At 50.9% G+C, this 27,001-nt stretch overlaps 1 protein-coding gene across 2 annotated transcripts in view; it reads right to left on the bottom strand.

The window, feature by feature from the left end:
• vwa5b1 (von Willebrand factor A domain containing 5B1) overlaps positions 1–27,001 on the bottom strand; it is a 273,838-nt gene that overhangs the window by 61,002 nt on the left and 185,835 nt on the right. For both annotated transcript variants that reach the window (XM_072477742.1, XM_072477743.1), the window contains 3 exons: positions 24,937–25,236; positions 16,184–16,321; positions 5,714–5,848 (listed from right to left, as the gene is read on the bottom strand). In XM_072477742.1, coding sequence (XP_072333843.1) covers positions 5,714–5,848; positions 16,184–16,321; positions 24,937–25,236 — 573 coding nt within the window. The remainder of the gene's footprint in view (positions 1–5,713; positions 5,849–16,183; positions 16,322–24,936; positions 25,237–27,001) is intronic.

Here is a 27,001-nt window from a genome sequence, read left to right as displayed (position 1 = left end):
AAATAAGAAATTTACAAATGGATATGGATAGGTTAGGAGAGTGGGCCAAAATGTGGCAGATGGAGTTTAACGTGGATAAGTAGGTTATGAGGTCATGCATTCTGGTCAGATAAAGAGAAAGGCAACGTATTTTCTAAATGGTCTCACGTTTCTGAAAAGGGCGGTCTCATCAATTCTGGAGATGTAGATGCAGAGCCAGGGACTAGATGAGGGGGTGTCAGCGAGCATCCAGCACCTGAAGGTGCTGTCGGAGGAATTCAACCATCTGCAGGAGCTAAGGTGGTGCCGACACTGAGTGTTACCCAGGCCAACACTGAACGGGTGAGAACCATGGAGATGTCCTTGGGTGAAATTGTCACGGCCGTGGGTCAGGATGTCCAAGGCCTGGGGCACACTGTGCGGGTGGTGGCTGAGGTGCAGGATAGGGTGGCCCTGTCACAGGCAGCCATGTACCAGGCCCACATAGACATTGCAGCGGCGATCCAGAGCATGGTCCAAACACAACGGGCCATGGCTGCGAGCTCTAAGAGCATTGGCCGGGCGCTGGCTGACCTGAGCCACAGAGAGATGTGGCACAGCCCCAGAGGGACCTCTGAATATCCCCACCTGGCACTGGCACATCTCATGGGCAGCAGGCAGAACAGGGTGGCACCACGCCACCTGTGACACCCGATCGTTGACCGGGCCCATCCAGGTCCAGGCCGTCCAGAGGAAACCCAGGTCACAGGGCAGGATACGCAGCAGGCCGCCTGCATTTCTGATGTGCCATCTGGGGACCCACCTTGAAGCTGGCACAGATGCAGCACTCAGGGTAATGTTAGAGGCTAGGGCACAATATTGTACATAGCACAATAAACACCTGTTCACCGACGTTCCAAACTGCCGTGGTCCTCTATCTGAAGGGTGTGAGGGATGGGTTGGGTTGGGCGGAGAAGATGTGCGGGGTGTGGCGGGGCATGGGGAGGTCAGTGGTGTGGGGTGGGGCTGTTGGGTGATCTGGACTCTCACTTAACTGGTGATGCCAGATGCACAATCATTCCTGACTTTTCTGGTGCAACATTTTAACCCAACTCTGTCGATAATTGTTCAGAAATATTGGGTTAATATGTCAGAGACATCCACTGGGGAGTCTGTCACCAAGTTCGTATCTCTACGGGGAATAGCGGAGTTTTGAGAGTATGGAACTGTTTTGTCCGATACGCTCCGTGATCGTTTGGTCTGAGGCATTAATAATATGCAAACTCAGAAATAGATCTATGCAAAATGTCCCTGACTTTTCAGCAGGTGCTGCAGGTCTCCCTTTCCCAAGAAAATGCGGAATGTGGCGTCCAAGAGAGAAAAGGGATGGGGTGAATGTTTTGGGGAGTCACCACTCACATGGTATCCCCATGGCCTGGACCAGCTGCTGGGATCGGATGTCCCCAAACTCGGCGATTCCAGCCCGTCACGCGTGTGGACTCCGATCTAGCCGTATCCGCCGTCAACAGGATGGCCGGTGCTCCAGGTTCCCCAGTCGGGATAGGCGGCAGCCCCAAGCTGGGCCTCTCATCTGGATGATTCAGCTTTGGGCACTCCAAGATGTTCGTTGTGAAGGTCCTTTAATATGACAGCCTGGCCTTCGCTGGGACAACGGCCTTCGTGCCCCACAGGAGATACCATCTTCCACGGTCAGTTCCGAGAACTTGGAGGAGAAAGCCTTTAACAGCACTGGTAGCTGTCACTGCTGCTCAGCGAACAACACCAGGGGCGAAATTCTCCCCAAACAGCGCGATGTCCGCCGACTGGCGCCTAAAACGGCGCCAATCAGACGGGCATCACGCCGCCCCAAAGGTGCGGAATGCTCCGCACCTTTGGGGGCCGAGCCCCAACATTGAGGGGCTAGGCCGACGCCGGAGGGATTTCCGCCCCGCCAGCTGGCGGAAACGGCCTTTGTTGCCCCGCCAGCTGGCGCGGAAATGACATGTCGGGGCGGCGCATGCGCGGGAGCGTTAGCGGCCGCTGACGGCATTCCCGCGCATGCGCAATGGGGAGAGTCTCTTCCGCCTCCGCCATGGTGGAGGCCGTGGCGGAGACGGAAGGGAAAGAGTGCCCCCACGGCACAGGCCCGCCCATGGATCGGTGGGCCCCGATCGCGGGCCAGGCCACCGTGGGGGCACCCCCCGGGGTCAGATCACCCCGCGCCCCCCCCCAAGACCCCGGAGCCCGCCCACGCCGCCTTGTCCCGCCGGTAAATAGGTACTCTAATTTACGCCGGCGGGACAGGCAATTTCTCGGCGGGACTTCAGCCCATCTGGGCCGGAGGATCGAGCGGGGGGGCCCGCCAACCGGCGCGGCCCGATTCCCGCCCCCGCCGAATATTCGGTACCGGAGACTTCGGCAACCGGCGGGGGCGGGATTCACGGCGGCCAACGGCCATTCTCCGACCCACTGGGGGGTCAGAGAATGACGCCCCGGATGTCTGCTTTGATGGACACAAGACTGGGAAAATCTTTATTCTCATAGAGGACCGCGCGCACGCAGTGACTGGAATAGTCGCCACTGAGATGTTAATTCTCAGGAATCTCAGGAGTATGCCGACTGAGACCTGGTGCATCAGCTCCATGATGACTTACTGGAGTCGAAGAAACTCCGAGGTCCTCCGCCTGCTCCTCCTCCTCCTCCTCCTCATCTCTCGTCGAGGGGGAGCTTTGGAGGGAGGAATGTAATATCCCGCGTGGAACCTATGGGATGGGAATGCTGGTCTTCCTTGCGGAGTACGAGCTCCCCTGCTAGGGGCGGGGTTTCTCAATTAACCCACCATATAAAACACGGCCAGCAAACACCGGCCAGCGAGGAACCCAGTCGGGATTTACCGGGAAATGTACATATCGTTTGTGTAAATAAAACGGTTTCTTATTTGACCCGGTGTGGACTCCCCCTGTCCTTATTAAAAACATTCTATGAACTCCTCACCTACTCTACCTTTGCCCATCTGATTTTTCCAATCTTTATGTAGATTAAAATCCCCTATGATTATCGCTGTATCTTTCTGACAAGCACCCATTATCTCTTCTTTTAAACTCTGTCCTACCGTGTAGTTACAATTAGGGGCCTGTCACGTCTCCCACAACTGACTTTTTGCCGTTATAATTTCTCATCTCAACACAAACTGCTTCTGCATCCTGGTTTCCTGAATTTATGTCACCCTAACATCCTATCCTTCCTGAATGTCACATACGCTTCAATATTCAGGTCCCACTCTATGTCATCCCCGACGATTCTCTGACCCGGCGGGGGGTCGGAGAATCCCGCCCGTCCACATCTTCGCAAATTTGATACCTTGCCCCCTCTATTCAGTTGAAATCTCTCTCTCTCCTTCCCTTGTTATGTGGCTCACTAGAACATCAGTCCCAGCATAGTTCAGGTGTAGGCTGTCCCCACAGTACAGACCCCACTTTCCTCAGTACTGGTGACGGTGGCCCCATCTCTCCTACACCAGTCTTTCAATTATCCATTCAGTTTGCTAATCTTATTTTTAAATATATTTTATTACAAACATGTGTAAAAATAACAGTAACATACACAACATACTCAATAACCTCCAGTTCGTACAATTTCCCCCATTTTATCCCCTCCCATCCCCCTCCCCCCCGCCCCCGATGAACAATTCCCCCACCGTATCTCGAATCCCTCCGCCAACCCCCTCAACTCAAATCTGATCTTTTCCAACCGCCGAAAGTCATACAGGACCCCCAGCCAGGCCGCCACCCCCGACGGCATATCCACCCTCCAGTTTAGCTCGAGAGGCGGAGTCCACCACATCGGCCCCCTGCCCCTCCAACAGCTCCGGCATTTCCGAGACCCCAAAGATCACCATCATCCTGTCCGGCCTGACCTCCACCCGCAAGATTTTGGACAACATCCCAACACCACGTCCCAGTATCTCTCCAGATTCTCAGAACACCAGAACATGTGCAAGTGATTCGCCCCCTCGCCCACACTTCTCCCAGTCATCGGCCTCCCCTGGAAAGAACCCACTCATCCTCGCCCGGGCCAGGTGTACCACTTTGAACTGAATCAAGCTCATCCTCGCACAGGAGGAAGTTCAATTCACTCAACACATCGCCTCGCACCACAGACCCCAATCTATCCCCCCCCCCCCCCCCCCAGAAGCTCCTCTTCCCATTTGCATTTGATTCTCACCACTTGCCGAACCCCTGGTCTCTAAACCACCCACACACCTATATATACCTTCCCCGTCGTCAACCTATCGAACTGCCTTTAACACCTCCCAGAACGTGGCTGCCGACATCTCCCGGTTCCCCGATCACCGACCTCACCTTTTCACAGAACCCATCATCTGCCAACAAACCCAAATCCAGCCTCCATTCCGGCCTCTGAACCTGTCCTTCACTGAGCCTCATCTCCAACCAATGCGGCGCACGATCGGATATTATGATTCCCGCATGCTCCGCCTCCACTGCCCCTGACAATACCGCCCGACTCACCACAAAGAAATCAATTCTCGAGTATACGTTATACATGTGCAAGAAGGAGCACTCCCCCCCCCCCCCCCCCCCTGCCCACCCCCAGGTTCTTAATTCTCCACGGATCAAACATTCCCATCCGCTCCATAAACTCTCCCAACTCCTTCGCCATCTTCAACCATTGACTTGGAGCTCGACCTGTCCACCCTCGGTTCCATCACGCAATGACAATCTCCCCCCATAATCAATTGATGTGTATCCAGATCCGGGATCCGGGATCACTCCCAGCAAACCTCTCAAACCCCACATCACCCTGTGACTTCAAGTCAAACCCCGTGTGGAATACCTGTCCTCTGGACCCCCACCTCCGGCCCGAAGGACACAATCCAATCGCTCTGGTCGGACACCATTGTCTCCACCTTCCGTACCTTCAGTGAAGAGAATCTTCTTTTTGTATTACACCTTTAGGTAAGCTTCCCCTCAGCAGTATAGACCTACCTTCATCACACAGACGACAGCCTTTCAAGGAAAATGACCAACACCTTCTCAGGGACACGATACCAGCTTGTCAGCAGCACCTGTGGATATGCTAATGCCTCTATGAACCGAATTGACAAACTGAGTTCTCAACCCAGCATTGCAACATGTTTTTTGTATATCTGTCTGCAAGGAACTTTTCCTGTTGTTTGATAAGGTTCATGGCCAGAATTTGAAAGCAGTTTAATGTGATTGCAATCACTGCTCTTCAATCTGTCTCTCAAAGTGCAGAGGTGAAGCCAAAAAGCAACAATTATAGTGGCTGCTGATTAAAGCAATTCCGCAAAAGAAATCTTTACAAATGAGCGGTTACCGTGCGCTCAGGATATACAAACTCAGTCTCTCGGATTAGATTGAAGGAAAATCAAAACTTGTTTTTTTTCCTTCCAATGTATTTCAGAGAAAAAATGCTGAGGTTCAAAGACTCACACCCCTCAGTAATTTATTTATAAAATAAATTTAAAATACTCAATTATTTTTTTCCCCAATTAAGGGGCAATCCACCTAAACCTGCACATCTTTGGGTTGTGGGGGTGAGACCCACGCAGACACAAGGAGAATGTGCAAACTCCACACAGACAGTGACCCGGGCCAGGATCGAACACCCCTCATTAATTCAAATAAAGCTATCGCTTTGAAAACACGTAAAAAGCTTCTTAATTAACTTTATGATTGTGAATAGATCGAATTTGAATAAAATTGCAGCTTACAAAGAGTGGAAAAACCGTCATCAACTCCATCAGCTCCATATTCAGACTGAGATCGACCGAGACCAACAGAGTAATCTCTTTGCCTCCAGCTTCCTGAGCAAGGCCTCGTTTGATTGTTTAACTTTGATCCAGTACCTGGTGAAAGATTTAGAACAAAAGTGAGGCAAAAGCAACATTACCAAAATAATAACATGTTTCAAAGGGACCGAAAACCGTTTAAAGGTCAGGATTCACCTCAATTGTGACCACTTCTAGTTTGAGAATTCATATTCATTAAATTCTGCTTATTCTTACTCCTCCCAACCCCACCCTCGCTTTGCCCCATCCCACTCTCCACAGTCCCACCATTCCCTCGTCCCACACCTGGATTTGCTGGGTTCCAGTTTAAATGCTGTATAATTTGCTCTACACTCACAGAAAACATCAACAATTGTGAAGTAAGGGAGGGCTGGGAACCAATTTTATTTCATTTTTAAAGGACAATACCGATGCTCTGTACATAGAACATATAGAACATAGAAAATACAGCACAGAACAGGCCCTTCGGCCCACGATGTTGTGCCGAACCTTTGTCCTAGATTAATCATAGATTATCATTGAATTTACAGTGCAGAAGGAGGCCATTCGGCCCCCTGAGTCTGCACCGGCTCTTGGAAAGAGCACCCTACCCAAACTCAACACCTTCACCCAACACCAAGGGCAATTTTGGACACTAAGGGCAATTTATCATGGCCAAGCCACCTACCCTGCACATCTTTGGACTGTGGGAGGAAACCGGAGCACCCGGAGGAAACCCACGCAGACACGGGGAGGACGTGCAGTCTCCGCACAGACAGTGACCCAAGCCAGAATCGAACCTGGGACCCTGGAGCTGTGAAGCAATTGTGCTATCCACAATGCTACCATGCTGCCCTTAAGAACAAATAAATCTACACTATATCATTTTACCGTAATCCATGTACCTATCCAATCGCTGCTTGAAGGTCCCTAATGTTTCCGACTCAACTACTTCCACAGGCAGTGCATTCCATGCCCCCACTACTCTCTGGGTAAAGAACCTACCTCTGATATCCCTCCTATATCTTCCACCTTTCACCTTAAATTTATGTCCCCTTGTAATGGTTTGTTCCACCCGGGGAAAAAGTCTCTGACTGTCTACTCTATCTATTCCCTTGATCATCTTATAAACCTCTATCAAGTCGCCCCTCATCCTTCTCCGTTCTAATGAGAAAAGGCCTAGCACTCTCAACCTTTCCTCGTAAGACCTACTCTCCATTCCAGGTAACATCCTGGTAAATCTTCTTTGCACCTTTTCCAAAGCTTCCACATCCTTCCTAAAATGAGGTGACCAGAACTGTACACAGTACTCCAAATGTGGCCTTACCAAAGTTTTGTACAGCTGCATCATCACCTCACGGCTCTTAAATTCAATCCCTCTGTTAATGAACGCGAGCACACCATAGGCCTTCTTCACAGCTCTATCCACTTGAGTGGCAACTTTCAAAGATGTATGAACATAGACCCCAAGATCTCTCTGCTCCTCCACATTGCCAAGAACTCTACAGTTAACCCTGTATTCCGCGTTCATATTTGTCCTTCCAAAATGGACAACCTCACACTTTTCAGGGTTAAACTCCATCTGCCACTTCTCAGCCCAGCTCTGCATCCTATCTATGTCTCTTTGCAGCCGACAACAGCCCTCCTTACTATCCACAACTCCACCAATCTTCGTATCGTCTGCAAATTTACTGACCCACCCTTCAACTCCCTCAGCCAAGTCATTAATGAAAATCACAAACGGCAGAGGACCCAGAACTGGGGCGAAATTCTCCGTTATCGGCGGAAAGTCCGCCGATCGGCGCAAAAAACGGCGCAAATCCCACTTGCGTCACGTCATAAAAATGGGACGATAGTCTCCGGTCCGAAATGGGCTAGCAGCGACGTAACGGGATCCGCGCTTGCGCAGTGGTTCACGCCGTGCAGCGTCATACGCGCTGCACGGCGTGACGGCTCATAAGGCCGCGCAGCTCCCCCCCACCCGACCGGAACAGCCGACCGCAACACCCGACTTGATGGCTGGCCGTCGCTCAGCCCCGAGGTTCGAGTCACGCGATGTGGAGGCGCTCCTGGGCGCGGTGGAGCAGAGGAGGGACGCCCTGTATCCCGGGCACGGCCGCAGAGTTGCCCCACGCCACAGCCGGCGTCTGTGGAGGGAGGTGGCAGAGGCCGTCACCGCTGTGGCCCTGACACCACGGACAGGCACCCAGTGCCACAAGAAGGTGAACGACCTCGTCAGAGCAGGCAGGGTGAGCCTCCCCCATATCCCCCCTCCCCCATATCCCCCCTCCCCCATAGCCCCCATATCCCCCCCTCCCGCATATCCCCCCTCCCCCATATCCCCCATATCCCCAAGTGAATCCAGCCCTAACCTTAACCTCTGCAATGCACGCGCAACTGATGGCGTGCATTCATATACCTGCCTAACACTGTTGCCTTTTACCCCTGCCACCAGCCCCCCCCCCCCCCCCCCCACAGGAGAAGCTCGCACACAACAATAGGGAGCATGTGAGGACTGGAGGAGGGCCCGCTGATGAGAGGCCACTGACCGTACACGAGGAAAGGGCCCTGGAACTGGCTGGCGGACCTGAGGACCGGGAGGTTGCTGATGCAGAGGTCGGGGCCCCACGAGCAAGTGAGCCACCAACAGCCCGTCCCCATATCCCCCCTCCCTTATATCCCCCTGCCCCGTATCACCTGATCACTGCCTGATGTCTAACCATGCATGCTTCATTGTGTATCGCAGGACCAAACGTCCAGGCACCCATCCCCGCAGATGCACACCGCCCGCAGGATGCCCCTCGGAGACCACAGGAGACGGAGAGACCTGCACCCTCCAGCATGCGATGCCCGCAGGATGCCCCTCGGAGACCACGGGAGACGGAGAGACCCGCACCCTCCAGCATGCGACGCCCGCAGGATGCCCCTCGGAGACCACGGGAGACGGAGAGACCCGGACCCTCCAGCATGCGACGCCCGCAGGATGCCCCTCACACACCATGGGAGACGGAGAGACCTGGAGCAACAGGGAGACGACACCCCCGTCACGTGCGGGAGCGACCACCCAGCGATGAGGGGGGCAGCCACAGGCCCCCGTCACATCCGAGCCAGGACACCACTACCCAGGACACCACTACCCAGGACACCACTACCCAGGACATCCCTACCCAGGACACCACTACCCAGGACACCACTATCCAGGACACCCCTACCCGGGACACCACTACCCGGGACAGCACTACCCAGGACACCCCTACCCGGGACAGCACTACCCAGGACACCCCTACCCGGGACAGCACTACCCAGGACACCCCTACCCGGGACAGCACTACCCGGGACAGCACTACCCGGGACAGCACTACCCGGGACAGCACTACCCAGGACACCCCTACCCGGGAAGACGAAATACCGGACAGTGACTCAGAGTGGATGGGTGGAGACGATCCCCCACCCCAAAGTGCCATGGACTCAGAGTGGGACGAAGAGCACGACACAACGCCACTGCTGTCACCAACACCCTCCACCATCGCAGAAACACTCACCACGGTTGGGCACTTTAGTGATGAGGCGTCTGGTACACTCACTGGTGCGCACAACACAGCCGTCCCGGTACAGCAGGTGGAGGTAGGAGCAGCAGAGGGACCGGGCGGTCGGAGGGCAGCCCAGGCCAAGCGAACATCTGCCGCCCAGATGGATCCCGGGTTCCTGCAGTTACCACACCCACACATAGATCCGATGCAACCACCGACACGGAGACGAGCGAATAGGGTGACGGGTGGCTTGCGGCGGCTGCGGTCGCAGGTGGAGGAGTCCACCCGCGTCCAGGAGCTGGGAGTGGTCCCGGTCATGCGTGCCACCCAGGCTGACACCGCACGGGTGGCGTCCGCGGTGGAGGCAATGGGTGCGACGGTGTCAGACATGGGGAATGGTTTGCGAGGCCTGGGGCCTTCCGTGCAGGCGGTGTCTGTGGCCCAGGAAATGGCTGCCCTCTCACAGGAGGCCATGAGCCAGTGCCAGCGCCAGATGGCAGAGGCGCTCAACGCCATAGCCCAGTCTCAGCAGGCCATGGCCCAGTCTCAGCAGGCCATAGCCCAGTCTCTGCAGGCCATGGCCCAGTCTCAGCAGGCCATGGCCCAGTCTCAGCAGGCCTTCGCTGAGGGCATCGGCGCCAGTGGCCACGTGCGAGCCGGCGTCGCACTGTCACAGACAGGGTTCGACAACCCCCTGGGCTCCATGGCTGCAAACCTGCAGACCCCTGTCGATACCAGCACGGGCCTCCAGGACTGGCAGCGCCAGATGTCGGGGGCGCGTCAGATGGCCAGTCCGTTCGCATCCCCCACCCATGTGGAGGCCTGGGGGCAATCGGGCACCCCGAGGGAGGAGGAGGTGGTGTGGTCCGTCCCGGCTCCCTCTGTAGGGGAGGTCCCGGTACACCGCGACACCTCGGACTCCCCCCCTTCCGTCCCAGGTGCATCGGGTGGGCAACGGGCAGGACAGGCTGGCAGCTCGCCATCCCAGTCGCCCGGGCCGCAGCCTGGCCATCTAGGCCAGGACGCCCCAGGAAACGGCCGCCAAAGGGATCCAGTGTCAGAGGGCAGGAATCACAGGAGTCCACCTCCAGTTCTGCTGTACCGTCTGGGGAACCACGTAGACGTAGTCAAAGGGCCCGTAAGGCCAAACAATTAGACACTGAGTAAGTTGGCACGGGTGCAGGGCACAGATGAGTTTTAGGGGCTAGGGCACGTGCATGAACTCCTTTGGTTATTAAAGTCAATGTTACACCTACCGAAGCTGCCTTTGTGCTCTGTCCAAAGTGTGCGGGCGTGTCATGTACGTTGAGCGCAAGTGTGTGTGTGACGGGTGGTCTTACCTCAGCCCCAGGTGAGTCTGCCCCCTTCCCCCTGGGCCGCCATCAACATCCCCCGGGCAGAGGACGGGACCGTGCGCTGCAGTGTCACAGCCACATGCAGGGATGGTCCGGGTGGATGGTGGTACTGTGGCCATGGGTCAGACATAGTCCAACGATGTAGAGCCAGGAGCTCATCGCAGGGCGGGTTGTCATCATCCTCCATGGCCTGCAATAGACACGCGTCCACCCGCAACTGGGTGAGCCCGGCCCGTTGTGCCGCCGGTGGATCGGCAATTGGGGGGGGGTGTGGTGTGCATGCGGGTGGGGTGTGTGGGGTTGGGGAGGGGGGTGAGGGTGCTGGGTGGGTGGATGGGTGGGGGGTGTGGGTGGTCGGCTGTTGCCATGGTGTGCGGTCTGTGGCCATACTACCCGATTCCCACGCCCATCTAGTCAGTGAAGCGGGCGTCTATCAGTCTGTCCCGTGCCCGCTGGGCCAGCCGGTAACGGTGGACAGCCACCCGCCTGTGTCTACCCCGTCTGCCCTGACCATTGCCCCCATCCCCCTCATCTGGGGAGGACTGCGCCTCTTCCTGCTGCTCCTCCACTCCGCCCTCCTCTGCCTGCGGCACATCGCCCCTCTGCTGGGCTATGTTGTGCAGGACGCAGCACACCACAATGATGCGGCCGACCCTATCTGACCGATACTGGAGGGCGCCCCCAGAGAGGTCCAGGCACCTGAAACGCATCTTCAGCACGCCAAAGCACCTCTCGATCACTCCCCTTGTCGCTACATGGGCATCATTGTAGCGGTTCTCCGCCTCATTGCGTGGCCTCCGTATAGGCGTCATCAGCCACGATCGCAATGGGTAGCCCCTGTCGCCCAGCAACCAGCCCCTCAGCCGGGGATGGCGTCCCTCGTACATGCCGGGGATGGATGACCGCGACAACACGAATGAGTCGTGTACACTGCCTGGGTGACGGGCGCAGACGTGCAGGATCATCATGCGGTGGTCGCAGACCACCTGTACGTTCATCGAATAGGTCCCCTTCCTATTAGTGAACACGGCCCTGTTATCTGCAGGTGGCCGCACGGCGACGTGCATCCCATCAATCACGCCCTGGACCATGGGGAACCCGGCAACGGCAGAGAAGCCCACGGCCCGGCCATCTTGGCTGGCCCGGTCCACGGGGAAGCGGATGTAGCGGTGCGCCATGGCATAAAGGGCATCTGTCACTGCCCGGATGCACCGGTGCACCGATGTCTGCAATATGCCGGACAGGTCCCCACTCGGTGCCTGGAATGACCCCGTTGCATAAAAGTTCAGGGCCACCGTAACCTTGACGGACACGGGGAGAGGGTGTCCCCCGCCAGTGCCACGCGGTGACAGGTGTGCCAGCAGGTGGCAGATGTGTGCCACGGTTTCCCAGCTCATCCGGAGTCTCCTCCTGCATTCCCGGTCCGTGAGGTCCTGGTATGACTGCCGGGGCCGGTACACACGGGGCGCCCTCGGGTGCCTCCGTTGCCGTGGGGCCGTGACGTCCTCCTCCCCCTCCTCGTCCTGTCGGTCAGGTGTCCCTCCAGCCTGGGCGGCTGCCGCCTGCCCCTCTGCGGCAGCCTGCGCCGCCTCTCTGGCACGCTCCTCCTCCTCCTCCTCATCCAGGGCAACATAGACATGAGCGGCTGCCACCACGGCGGCCAACATCGCTGGATGGTCTGAAAACATGACGGCCTGGTGGGGGGGGGAGGGGAACGACGACATGTCATCATTGCCCATATCCCCTCCTCCCCCCAGCCAGGTGGCATGGACCGCATGGGTCCAACAGTTGGAGGCTGGTACCTGGCCAGGTGGACCAACTCATTTGCCCTCCCATCACCCTCCTCGGCACGGACCCCCTCACCAACCCCCAACGTCCACCCCGGAACGGACCCCCCCCCAACCTCCACCCCAGCACGGACCCCCTCCCCAACCTCCACCCCAGCACGGACCCCCCCCCCAACCTCCACCCCAGCACGGACCCCCCCCAACCTCCACCCCAGCACGGACCCCCTCCCCAACCTCCACCCCAGCACGGACCCCCTCCCCAACCTCCACCCCAGCACGGACCCCCCCCCAACCTCCACCCCAGCACGGACCCCCCCCAACCTCCACCCCAGCACGGACCCCCTCCCCAACCTCCACCCCAGCACGGCCCCCCCCCCAACCCCCAACCTCCACCCCAGCACGGACCCCCCCCCAACCTCCACCCCAGCACGGACCCCCTCCAACCTCCACCCCAGCACGGACCCCCTCCCCAACCTCCACCCCAGCACGGACCCCCCCCAACCCCCAACCTCCACCCCAGCACAGACCCCCCCCCAACCTCCACCCCGGCACGGACCCCCCCAACCTCCACCCCAGCACGGACCCCCCCAACCCCCAACCTCCACCCCAGCAAGGACCCCCCCCCAACCTCCACCCCAGCACGGACCCCCCCCAACCCCCAACCTCCACCCCACCACGGACCCCCTCCCGGCACTCCCCCGGAGCCCAGCCTACTCTAACCACCCCCCCCCCTCCGCCGCACACACACACACACAAGCCGAGACACACCTCTCCTCACGCAATCAGTCTGCGGCCACGCCATTTCCTGCCCAGAGCCAACCCCCCAGGCCGTCACTCACCTCCTCGCTGGTCGGCATGAGCCTGGAGCACCGGGTCACGCCGGTGAAAAGGAGGTTTGATTCACGTCGACGTGAACGGTCATCACGTCGACGGGACTTCGGCCCATCCGGAAGGGAGAATATCGGCAGGCCGAAAATCGGCTGCCTTGCGCAGACCCGTGACATTCTCCGCGGCAGCGGCGCCATTAATGCCCCGCCGACTTTTCTCCCTTCGGAGACTTCGGCGGGGGCGGGGGCGGGATTCACGGCGGCCAACGGCCATTCTCCGACCCGGCGGGGGGTCGGAGAATGACGCCCCTGATCCCTGCGGTACGCCACTGGTAACTGGGATCCAGGCTGAATATTTGCCATCCACCACCACTCTCTGACTTCTATCAGTTAGCCAGTTCGTTATCCAACTGGCCAAATTTCCCACTATCCCATGCCTCCTTACTTTCTGCAGAAGCCTACCATGGGGAACCTTATCAAATGCCTTACTAAAATCCATGTACACTACATCCACTGCTTTACCTTCATCCACATGCTTGGTCACCTCCTCAAAGAATTCAATAAGATTTGTAAGGCAAGACCTACCCCTCACAAATCCGTGCTGACTATCCCTAATCAATCAGTGTCTTTCCAGACATGTAGTTAACATGTCTCCGATTGGACAGAGATGCTAATTGTTGCCAAGTTGTCACATACAGAAGGTTCATGTACTCTGCTGAAGGTAAAAACGGCAATAGGTTCTTGAGGAAGTTAATTAGCGCAGACACTATTAAAACAGAATGGTATCAGACAAAGTCGACAAATTAAGAAGCTATCAATTATGGGTCTGAAAATGTAAGTCACAGGACTCTGCAGCACTCTCTTACATCAGACTCCTATTCATTGACTACAGTTCCGCCTTCAACACCATAATCCCAGCCAAGCTCATATCAAAGCTCCAAAACCCAGGACTTGGCTCCTCCCTCTGCAACTAGATCTTCAACTTCCTGACCCATAGATCACAATGAGTAAGGATAAACAACAACACCTCCTCCACGATAGTCCTCAATACCGGGGCCCCGCATGGTTACATACTTAACCCCCTACTATACTCCCTGTACACACATGACTTTGGCTCCAACTCCACCTACAAGTTTGCTGACGACACGACCATAGTGGGTCGAATCTCAAACAATAATGAGTCAGAATGCAGGAGGAAGATAGAGAACCTAGTGGAGTAGTGTAGCGACAACAATCTCTCCCTCAATGTCAGCAAAACTAAGGAGCTGGTCATTGACTTCGGGAAGAAAAGTACTGTACACACCCCTGTCAGCATCAACGGGGCCGAGGTGGAGATGGCTAGCAGCTTCAAATTCCTAGGGGTGCACAACTCCAAAAATCTGTCCTGGTCCACCCACGTCAACGCTACCACCAAGAAGCACAACAGCGCCTATACTTCCTCAGGAAACTAAGGAAATTTGGCATGTCCGCGTTGACTCTCAGCAATTTTTACAGATGCACCATAAAAAGCATCCTATCGGGCTGCATCACAGCCTGGTATGGCAACTGCCCGGCCCAGGACCGTAAGAAACTTCAGAGAGTCGTGAACACCGCCCAATCCATCACGTGAACCCGCCTCCCATCCACTGGCTCTGTCTACACCTCCCTCTGCCTGGGGAAAACGGGCAGCATAATCAAAGATCCCTCCCACCCGGGTTATCCTTTCATCGGGCAGGAGATACAAAAGTCTGAGAACACACACTAACAGATTCAAAAACAGCTTCTTCCAGACTCCTGAATGACCCCCTTATGGACTGATCTGATCTCTTCACATATCTTCTCCATTGAGTAGTACTACACTCCGTATGCCTCACCCGATACCTGTGCCTATGTATTTACATTGTTTATTTATGTATGTCCTATGTTTTTTCATGTATGGGACGATCTGTCTGAGCTCTACGCAGAACAATACTGTTCACTGTACCTCGGTACACGTGACAATAAATCAAATCAATCATTCAAGAGAAAGAAGAGTTGAGAGGATGATACAGTTGGATATATTCATAATTGACAAATCGGAAAAATAATAGTCTGCAAATACTGTCTAATTTGATAGTTAGGTGACAATTCTAGGGCAGCACGGTGGCGCAGTGGTTAGCACTGCTGCCTCAAGGCGCTGAGGACCCGGGTTCGATTCACGGCTTGGGTCACTGTCTGTGCGGAGTCTGCATGTTCTCCCCGTGTCTGCGTGGGTCTCACCCCTACAACCCAGAAAGATGTGCAGGGTGGGTGGATTGGCTACACTAAATTACCCCTTAATTGGAAGAAAGAATTGGGTAGTCTAAATTTAAAACTAACAATGCTGAATATGTTATGCATCTGGCGATAAACAAAATCTCAAGTTTATTCAAATTTATCCATCCTAATTTTCTTAATAACTCCAGGAAATGCACACTATCATCATGGGTGATTCTGCGGTATTTCCTTTGCTATGTAACTTCTCTTCAGGAGCATCAAGGTTAGCTTGAATATTAATTATTCTTGATGTATTACTATAATATTCTCCAATCAGTCAGTACAGCCAACAATATTCCACTTCACCAAAGGAACCGCTTACAGGTTTTACAGTTTCATTCCATTCTGCCATCCAAGATAGACAAACCTCATTGAACCCCTTAGGGATTGGAAGGTTTGTCAGGGTCGAGCTTTTCTATTGTCAATAATGGAATGGTTGCAGAGGTCAAGGAACACAAAATACTAACATTGGTTTATAAACAAATACAGGAGTGGAAATGACCATCTGAACATTCACTCACTTTCAGTGGAAAGCACTGAACTTATTATTTGAGGGGCACAGAATAACATTTATTGTAATATTGTCCAAGGTTGAACATTGGTTGAAATTAACTGAAAGTAGCTCATAACATGACTGTACCTGTATTTGAGTATGTGACAATGTTTGGCACATAGCCGTTGTTGTCAAGATACATTGGTATGAAAGCTGTGTACTTGCTAATGATATTACATGCCTTGCTGGTGTGAATTGCATTCAGCTGGTACCTTCTTCCAGAACCTGTAAACAAAAGGCAAAATAAAATGTAAATATTGGATTTCTAATCGTTAAAGTAAGTTCATTGCAGATAATTATTTCCAATCTACAAGCAAGTCCAGTCCCATGATGTACACAAAATGGAAAACTAATGACTATTTGGTAAGACATAAATTCTAGGTGTAGCAAGATCCACAGGATAAATTTTACATGGCATTTCAAGCCCCCAAGTTATAATTTATGTCACGAGAAAGTGGCCAGCCTTGCTGTTATGCTTTAAGAGATTTTGTTGTTACTCACAGTCAGAACAAAGGATAACCTGCTTTCCACACGGTCATTCTTTACAGACACGGAGGTGTCACTTGCTCACAGTCTGAGCTGATAGAGAGGAACATCTCTCAAGTGCCTCTGGTGATGTCTCTATAGAGATGGCCATTGGTTACAACACATAACATCTCTCCCCCCTTTACTCCTGTAGTGCATCAACAAATATTGACAAATGTTAACTTAAACTTCTACTCATAGTGAACAGTGATGATTTATGCTATGCTACAAGTGTCAAGCAGGAAGAGCAAATCAATTTGATTCACCTATAAGTAATTTGTTTCGTACCGTTAATTCAAGTTCCCCCCTTCGGTACAACTTGAATTTTGATTCATCTTCTGTTTATCCAGTTTTACTTTTCATGATCATGTCCATGACCTTCCCCGTCACCGGATCTGACCTTGTGTGTCTTTGTACGAGAGGCAGTAATTAATTAAGTTCACTCTCCACCTGGGAAAAGTACATACCGTTTACTCCTGGGATTCAGCTTTGTCCCGTATTGGTAAACGTGATAGAGCCTCGGCGTTCCCGATGCTCAGATACTCTGAGTTTAATCTCATAATTATGCGCTGATAAGATGAGGGACCGGCTCTGCGGAGCAACATCTCACCTTCCGGTTAGGCACGCTACAGCCTTCCGGCCTGAACATCGAATTCAACAACTTCAGATGATCAGCTCTACCCCACCTCGACCCATTTGTTTTCATTTCATTTTAACTGTCTTTAACCATTTCTTTATTTCTTAATATACTTTTAAATCCCCCCCGCCCCCAATCTTATCCACCTTTCCTTCACCTTTCTCCTCTTTGTTTCCCCCTTTCCCTCCCCCACATCTACTATTCATCCTCTGATGTTAGTTTCTCTGCTGTTTGACCTTTCACATCTTGTGTTCTCTCTGGGGACTGCCATTCGCACTCTTTCCCCTGGGTTTCTGTGGCCATTCGCACTCTTTCCCCTGGGTTTCTGTGGCCATTCGCACTCTTTCCCCTGGGTTTCTGTGGCCATTCGCACTCTTTCCCCTGGGTTTCTGTGGCCATTCGCACTCTTTCCCCTGGGTTTCTGTGGCCATTCGCACTCTTTCCCCTGGGTTTCTGTGGCCATTAGCACCCGGTTTCCCTGGGTTTCTGTGGCTGTGACTCATCATTCTCACTCCACAGTATAAATATTTCCCACTTTCTCTGTCTGTTAGCTTTGACAAAAAGTCATCGGACTCGGAACATTCGCTCTTTTCTCTCCCTACAGATGCCAGACCTGCTGAGATTTTCCAGCATTTTCTCTTTCGTTTCCCCCCCCCCCCCACCTTCGATGTGCGGCACAGCCCTCGGTGCAACTGACACGGCTGCACCCGCCCATGCAGGCTGCAGTGACAGGATGGGTTTGTGAACCTCTGTTTTACTAAAGTCCATGTGGACAACATCCACAGCCCTTCCCTCGTCAATCAAGGCGGCGACCTCCAGCGGCAGCGCCGAGCTCCATGGTGGACTCGGACCGTGGAGCCAGACAGAGAAAAGTGACCCCCCCCCCGATCGGCCATGTGCCCGAGCATCTAACCGCGCGGATCTAATCTCTGGCCACCTATAAGGCCCCCCTGGCCTCCGATTCCCCCGCCCCCGCCTGAGTCCGCAGCCGCCACGCGAGCATGCCGGCCGGCAATAGGTGGTTAGTTCCATGCCGTCGGGAACTTGGCCGGTCAGGAGCGGAGGATTGTTGGGCGGGCCTCTGTCAATGGCCCCTCAGCGGCGTGGCGTACTCCGCGGTCACGCCGATTTCCGGGTCCCGAAGAATCGGCGGACTGGCGCCGGGCCCAATTACAGCGTGAAAGCGGATTCTCTGCCCTCACGCCGGCCGTGATTTCGGTGCGGGGCTGCGGCGAATCCAGACCCCTATCTCTGAGAATATTTTGCAACAATTTCACTATCACTGACGTCAAGCTCACTGGCCTATAATTACCCGGATTATCCTTGCAACCCTTCTTAAATAAAGGTGCAACATTGGCTACCCTCCAATCCTCTGGGATCTCACCTGTGGCCAATGAGGACACCAAGATTTCTGTCAAAGGCCCAGCGGTTTAATCTCTTGTGACTGGGATAGATGCCATCTGGCCCTGGGGGTTTGTCTTCCTTAATGAACTGCTGCCTTTAGGGACCTGTGTACCTGTACGCCAAGATCTCTCACTTTATCTCCCCCTCTTCGTATATTCCCATTTATTGTGTGCTCCCTATAACTGCTTGACCTCCCTAAATGCATGAACTTACACTTCTCGGTGTTAAATTCCAACTGCCGCTTTATCGCCCATTCGGAAGATTAGAGCTATCCTCTACACTTTCTGCCCCTCGGCCAATCAATGTGTCGGCTGCAAAATTCCCAATCGTGCTTCCCACGTTCACGTCCAAATCGTTAATACAGAACACAAACAGCAAGGGTGCCAACATCGAGCCGTGTGGAACACCACTTCAAACAACTTTCCAATTGCAAGAGCAGCCATCGACTATTACCCTCTGTTTCCTGTTACTAAGCCACTCAGCTTGGGAACTAAAATCACCTTTGTTTCAAACAATGCTTATGTTTAAAATGACAAGCCTAATGGATTTTTGTTATGATTTCTAGGGAGGAGATAATTATAAACATTGTGTTTAAACTGAAGTAATCAGCTCTTGGGATTTGAGTGGGATAAGGATGATGTAATTAATGGGAGGTCCAGGGCTGATGCAGGTTTGGAGTCAGGTTAGATTTGGCTGTAAGCAGAACAGCAGCTTCTGGAAAAAGCTGTCAAGTTAAACAGTGGTTTGACACAGGCAAGAATCGACAGGCTATTTCCTGAAGGATCACTCTTTCTCCAAGACATCCCGATACAGCAAGTATCCCTGTGGTGCTAACTGTATTTAAAAGTGTGTTTTGACCCGAGATGTGTTTTGCTTGATAGGAGTTATGAAAATGAAAATCGCTTCTTGTCACAAGTAGGTTTCAAATGAAGTTACTGTGAAAAGCCCCTAGTCGCCACATTCCGGCGCCTGTTTGGGGAGGCTGGTACGGGAATTGAACCCGCGCTGCTGAGCTGCCTTGGTCTGCTTTAAAAGCCAACTATTTAGCCCTGTGCTAAACCAGCCCCGTCCGAGTTAGTGTCTAATTTGATAGTTAAGCATTGTTTAACTGGCAATTGTAAGAATTGTAAGCTATATTTTCTGTGCTGTTAAAGTTAGTTCAATACTGTGTTAGTGATAAAGTTTGTTTTTATATAACATATTCTTTTTTGTCATGGAGTCACTCCTGGGGTGAGCTATCCTTTCCTCATAGCTTTACAAATTTAAAAAGTGGGTGTTTCTGTCCGGTATCCGATTAACTATTGGGTCTGGTCCAGGATCGGAATGTGTTGAAGTTGAATCAGTGACCGCTTGGATATGAAATGACACCTGAATTGCAAACACGAGGACTGCTATGATTTTTGACATTTAAAACAATATTTCCAGCCAGGGAAACTTCCAAACATCTGCAGTAAAGGAAATTGGTGAGAAAATTGTATTTGTTATAGTTCACCAAAGGTCTTTGGATTCAGAAGTAATACCAACGGAGTACAGAATATTCAAAAGGGAAGGTCTTATCGGTCAGAACATTCATTCTCCAGCAGAGGAGAAAGGTAGAAACCAAGTCAATACAAGCCAGTAATTTTACTGGCTGTTGTGTGAAAGTTGTTAGAATCTATTATCAGTAACAGAGTGACCGCTGGGAAAAGAAGAAGTTGATTGGCGAGAGTCACCTTGAATGTGAGGTGATGACAGAGAAGAGTGAGTCACAGAGCTTGGAGATGAATGGGGCAATGCACCATGGGTTATAGAGGTGGGCTTCACACACAGATGTCAAAATTGGCTGGATGAAGAAACAGAAAGGGCATCTTTAGGTGAGAGGGGAGTGACAGCAGCTGTTTCCCAAACCAGAGCTTTTACATCATGTGTGGTAAATAGAAAAATAATCCAACCCAAAAAATATATTTGAAAAAGGCCAAATGCGGTAAATCTGCAATAGGTCAAGCAATATTGTCACGAAACCCTGGGCTCGTGCACGGTCAATACAGCCCCACTTTACCCGGAGTCACACGCAAGGGAAATTAGATTTTAATTAAAATACCCGAGGTCCCTGGTTGAGCCAATAAAGTACATTCACCAGATTTGTAACTTTACAACACAAGTAAACTTTTATTATGTAGATTATTATAATTAAACAGACAGAAAATGAAACTGATGATCCCAACCCCCCACCCCCTCACCCCCCGCCCCACGCAGCCCCCCCCCCAAACTCCACACAGGCAAACAATCAACACAAGAGGAAAGGGTGGGCGCAGGGAGAAAATAAATCACTCACACTCACTCACACACTCAGTAATTCACACTCACACTTGCACACACACTCAGTAATTCACACTCACACACTCAGTAATTCACACTCACACACACACACACTCAGTCATTCACACACACACACACTCGGTAATTCACACTCACACATTCAGTAATTCACACTCACACTCACACTCAGTAATTCACACTCACACACTTACACACTCAGTAATTCACACTCACACACTCAGTAATTCACACTCACACACACAGTAATTCACACACACACTCACACTCAGTAATTCACACACACACACACTCAGTAATTCACACTTACACTCACACACTCAGTAATTCACACTCACACATTCACACATTCAGTAATTCACACTCACACACATTCACACACTCAGTAATTCACACTCACACATTCACACACTCAGTAATTCACTCACACACACACATTCACACACTCAGTAATTCACACTCACGCACTCAGTAATTCACACTGATACTCACACTCGGTAATTCACACTCACACACATTCACACACTCACTAATTCACACTCACACGCACACTCAGTAATTCACACTCACACTCAGTAATTCACACTCACACACATTCACACTCAGTAATTCATACTCACACACTCAGTAATTCACACTCACACACAAACACTCAGTAATTCACACACACATTCACACACTCAGTAATTCACACTCACACACACACTCAGTAATTCACACTCACACTCAGTAATTCACACTCACACACATTCACACACTCAGTAATTCATACTCACACACACTCAGTAATTCACACTCACATACACTCAGTAATTCACACCCACACTCAGTAATTCACACTCACACACTCATTAATTCACACTCACACACTCAGTAATTCACCCTCACACACACACTCAGTAATTCACACTCACACACACACTCAGTAATTCACACTCACACTCACACACTCAGTAATTCACACTCACACACACAGTAATTCACACTCACACACTCAGTAATTCACACTCACACACATTCACACACTCAATAATTCACACTCACACATTCACACACTCAGTAATTCACACTCAGACATTCACAAACTCAGTAATTCACTCGCACACACACATTCACACACTCAGTAATTCACACCCACACATTCAGTAATTCACACTCATACTCACACTCGGTAATTCACACTCACACACATTCACCCACTCAGTAATTCACACTCACACTCACAAATTCAAACTCACACACTCAGTAATTCACACTTACACACATTCACACACTCAGTAATTCACACTCACACACACTCAGTAATTCACACTCACACTCAGTAATTCACACTCACACACATTCACATACTCAGTAATTCATACTCACACACACTCAGTAATTCACACTCACACACACTCAGTATTTCTCACTCACACACACTCACACGCTCAGTAATTCACACTCTCACACACACACACTCAGTAATTCACACACACACACTCAGTAATTCACACTCACACATTCAGTAATTCACACTCACACTCATACTCACACTCAGTAATTCACACTCACACACTTAAACACTCAGTAATTCACACTCACACTCACACACTCAGTAATTCATACTCACACACACACACTCATTAATTCACACCCACACACACACACACTCAGTAATTCACACACACATACAGACACACACTCAGTAATTCACACACACACACACTCAGTAATTCACACTCACACACTCATTAATTCACACTCACACACTCAGTAATTCACCCTCACACACACACTCAGTAATTCACACTCACACACACTCAGTAATTCACACTCACACTCACACACTCAGTAATTCACACTCACACACAGTAATTCACACTCACACTCACACACTCAGTAATTCAGACTCACACACATTCACACACTCAATAATTCACACTCACACGTTCACACACTCAGTAATTCACACTCACACATTCACAAACTCAGTAATTCACTCGCACACACACATTCACACACTCAGTAATTCACACTCACACATTCAGTAATTCACACTCATACTCACACTCGGTAATTCACACTCACACACATTCACACACTCAGTAATTCACACTCACACTCGCAAATTCAAACTCACACACTCAGTAATTCACACTCACACACATACACACACTCAGTAATTCACACTCACACACACTCAGTAATTCACACTCACACTGAGTAATTCACACTCACACACATTCACATACTCAGTAATTCACACTCACACACACTCAGTAATTCACACTCACACACACTCAGTAATTCACACTCACACACCCTCAGTAATTCACACACACATACAGACACACACTCAGTAATTCACACTCACACACACTCAGTAATTCACACACACATACAGACACACACTCAGTAATTCACACTCACACACACACATTCAGGGCGGGATTCTCTAATCCCGCAACAGAGTGTCCACGCCGTTGTAAATGCCGTCGCGTTTTACGACGGCGTGATCGGGCCGACCAGACAACTAATTCTGGCCCCTACAGGGGCCCAGCAAGGCACTGGAGTGGTTCTCGCCGCTCCAGCTGCTGATCCCGGCGCGAACTGGGCGCTGCGGGATCCGCGCATGCACAGTGGCACTGGCGCCAACGCGCGCATGCACAGTGGCCTCCTTCAACGCGCCGGCCCCGACGCAACATGGCCCAGGACTACCGGGGCCGGCACGTAGGAAAGGAGGCCCCCAGCCACAGAGACGGCCCGCCGATCGGTGGGCACCGATCGCGGGCCAGGCCACATCAGAGGCCCCCCATGGGGTCGGACCCCCCCCCCCTCCCCCCTCATAGGCCACCACTCGACTCTTCAATGCTGAGGGCCCGACGGCTCAGAGCAGGTTAGAACGGCGCCGGCGGGGACTTTTTTGTTTACAGCCGCTCGGCCCATCCGGGCCGGAGAATCGCGGGGGTGCTGCGTAGAGCAGCTCATGGACAGCGCTGCGCCAACTAAGCCGCCGCCACTTCCTTCCCGATTTGAACCATTCAATTGGCGAGCCCAGCCCAGTAATTAACACTCTTTATCAAATAGTATATACTTTATCATATAGTATATACTCTCTATCATATAGTATATACTCTCTCTATCATATAGCATATACTCTCTCTATCATATAGTATATACTCTCTCTATCATATAGTATATACTCTCTCTATCATATAGTATATACTCTCTCTATCATATAGCATATACTCTCTCTATCATATAGTATATACTCTCTCTATCATATAGTATATACTTTATCATATAGTATATACTCTCTCTATCATATAGTATATACTCTCGCTATCATATAGTATATGCTTGATCTTATAGTATATACTTTATCATATAGTATATACTCTCTTTATCATATAATATATACTCTTTATCATATAATATATACTCTCTTTATCATATAGTATATACTTTATCGTATAGTATATACTCTCTCTATCATATAGTATATACTTTATCGTATAGTATATACTTTATCATTTAGTATATACTCTCTCTATCATACAGTATATGCTTTATCATATAGTATATACTTTATCATATAGTATATACTCTCTATCATATAGTATATACTCTCTCTATCATATAGCATATACTCTCTCTATCATATAGTATATACTTTATCATATAGTATATACTTTATCATATAGTATATACTCTCTCTATCATATAGTATATGCTTTTATCATATAGTATATACTTTATCATATAGTATATACTCTCTATCATATAGTATATACTCTCTTTATCATATAGTATATACTTTATCATATAGTATATACTCTCTCTATCATATAGTATATACTCTATCATATAGTATAGACGTTATCATATAGTATATACTCTCTCTATCATTGTCATGTATGACCAGGCACTCTCGCCATATCTCCATCCTGATATCTCCATCCTGATGAATTCTTACCATGCTCTATCTCACATTCTTTTTCAGCCATTTGTTCAAAATCTCGAATGATGGACCGAGCTGCCAAGTGATGAATCGTTTCATCCCACAAGTCTTGCTGTTCAGCATCACAATTTGTATTGTGGTGGAGAATGCATTGAAGGTCAAATCCAACTTCCCACTGAATAACTTCACCGCAGATCAGTCCGGAAACAACAGCTCTGCAATCAGACTTGGCGTCGGGGCTGAAGCTGAATGACAAGTCCTGGGATCCAAAGGCCGATTCCACATCAAGCATTGATGATGGATGGTGAAACTGTCCTGTAAAAAGTCAAATTATGTCAAACGTGAGGCATCCAGAGAATCATAGAATCTCCACAGCGCAGAAGGAGGCCCCTCAGGTCTGCACCAACCCTCCGTAAGATCACCCTACCTCGGTCCACTCCCCACCCTATCCCCACAACCCACCTAACCTGAACACTGACCAGAGGCATAAAATTGAGCACGGATCCTTGGAGCTGTGAGGCAGCAGTGCTAACCACTGTACAAAAGTATTAAAATACACGTACATATCCATTATATAATGATCAAATAAAATACCAAATTTCTGATAAGACACCAATAATAAGATCAGGTGAGATGAAACATAGAAAATAGTAGCCATTCGGCCCTTCGAGCCTGCTCCGCCATTCATTTCGATCATAGCTGATCATCCAACTCAATAGCCCAATCCCGCTTTTCCCTTCGTTCCGGGTGCAATTTCTAACAGCTTCTTGAAAAAGGTAGTTTGAGTAGAACAAAGTTAAAGCAATAACATTTTGGGAAAGACAGAACGCAAGATCAAAGCGGAAAGGGAAGACAGGGTGAAAAGAGCAGTATTTATATATAGAACATAGAAAATACAGCACAGAACAGACCCTTCGGCCCACGATGTTGTGCTGAACCTTTGTCCTAGATTAATCATAGATTATCATTGAATTTACAGTGCAGAAGGAGGCCATTCGGCCCCCTGAGTCTGCACCGGCTCTTGGAAAGAGCACCCTACCCAAACTCAACACCTCTACCCAACACCAAGGGCAATTTTGGACACTAAGGGCAATTTATCATGGCGAATCCACCTAACCTGCACATCTTTGGACTGTGGGAGGAAACCGGAGCACCCGGAGGAAACCCACGCACACACGGGGAGGATGTGCAGACTCCGCACAGACAGTGACCCAAGCCGGAATCGAACCTGGGACCCTGGAGCTGTGAAGCAATTGTGCTATCCACAATACTACCGTGCTGCCCTTGAGAACAAATAAATCTACACTATATCATTTTACCGTAAAATATGTTTTGTAATATCAATTTTAAATGATTTAAATATTTGCATTGTGGATTGGCTGCTGGGTGGAATTATTTCCTGTTGCATTTATGTAACATTTCACAGGAATAGCAACAAGTTCCAGTATCTTTCAACAATCACAACAGGCACTAACATGAGAAACGGTGAAGGTAATGGGAGGGGCAGGAATGGGGACACAGGGCAGAGAGGCGGGAACATGGGGAGGTGAATACAGAATTCCTGGTGGTGGGAATGTAACCACGGGACAGTCGGAGTGGTGAAGTGAAGGGTGTGATTGGAGGATGGGTGGATAAGGCCATGGTGAGATTGAGAACTTTGTACACTGGGTTACAGGGAGACATGGACGATGTATTGCGTGAATGGGATGGGAATTTATGATGAATGGAGTGTAGTCATGCAGAAAGATGCATGGCTATATTGAGAGAGAGTTGATAATCGAAAGGTTGAAAGGCAGCAGATGTCAGACTCTGAGGTGGCAAAGTTATCGGGTGTGACATAAAAGGAAAAACGGAGTCTGTTTTGGGGTGTTTAGTGGAGTGTTCCTCATGCCTGCAGCACTGAGAATGATCCCGCTATTAAACAGAGTCCCGCCGAGCTGCACTCGCCCCACTGAGCTTGTCAGTGCAGCAACAGACGGCAACACCATTTTCAAATGCCGCCCTAATCGCTCAGTCCCCCCGCAGCCTTCAACCCCCCCAACCCCGCCAACGTACCTGTCAGGGTGTCCTCAAGCACCCC

Source organism: Scyliorhinus torazame, chromosome 16 (genome assembly GCF_047496885.1).
Source record: "Scyliorhinus torazame isolate Kashiwa2021f chromosome 16, sScyTor2.1, whole genome shotgun sequence".
In the NCBI taxonomy this organism is placed as follows: Eukaryota; Metazoa; Chordata; class Chondrichthyes; order Carcharhiniformes; family Scyliorhinidae; genus Scyliorhinus; species Scyliorhinus torazame.
This window is presented reverse-complemented; position numbering and strand designations above follow the sequence as displayed.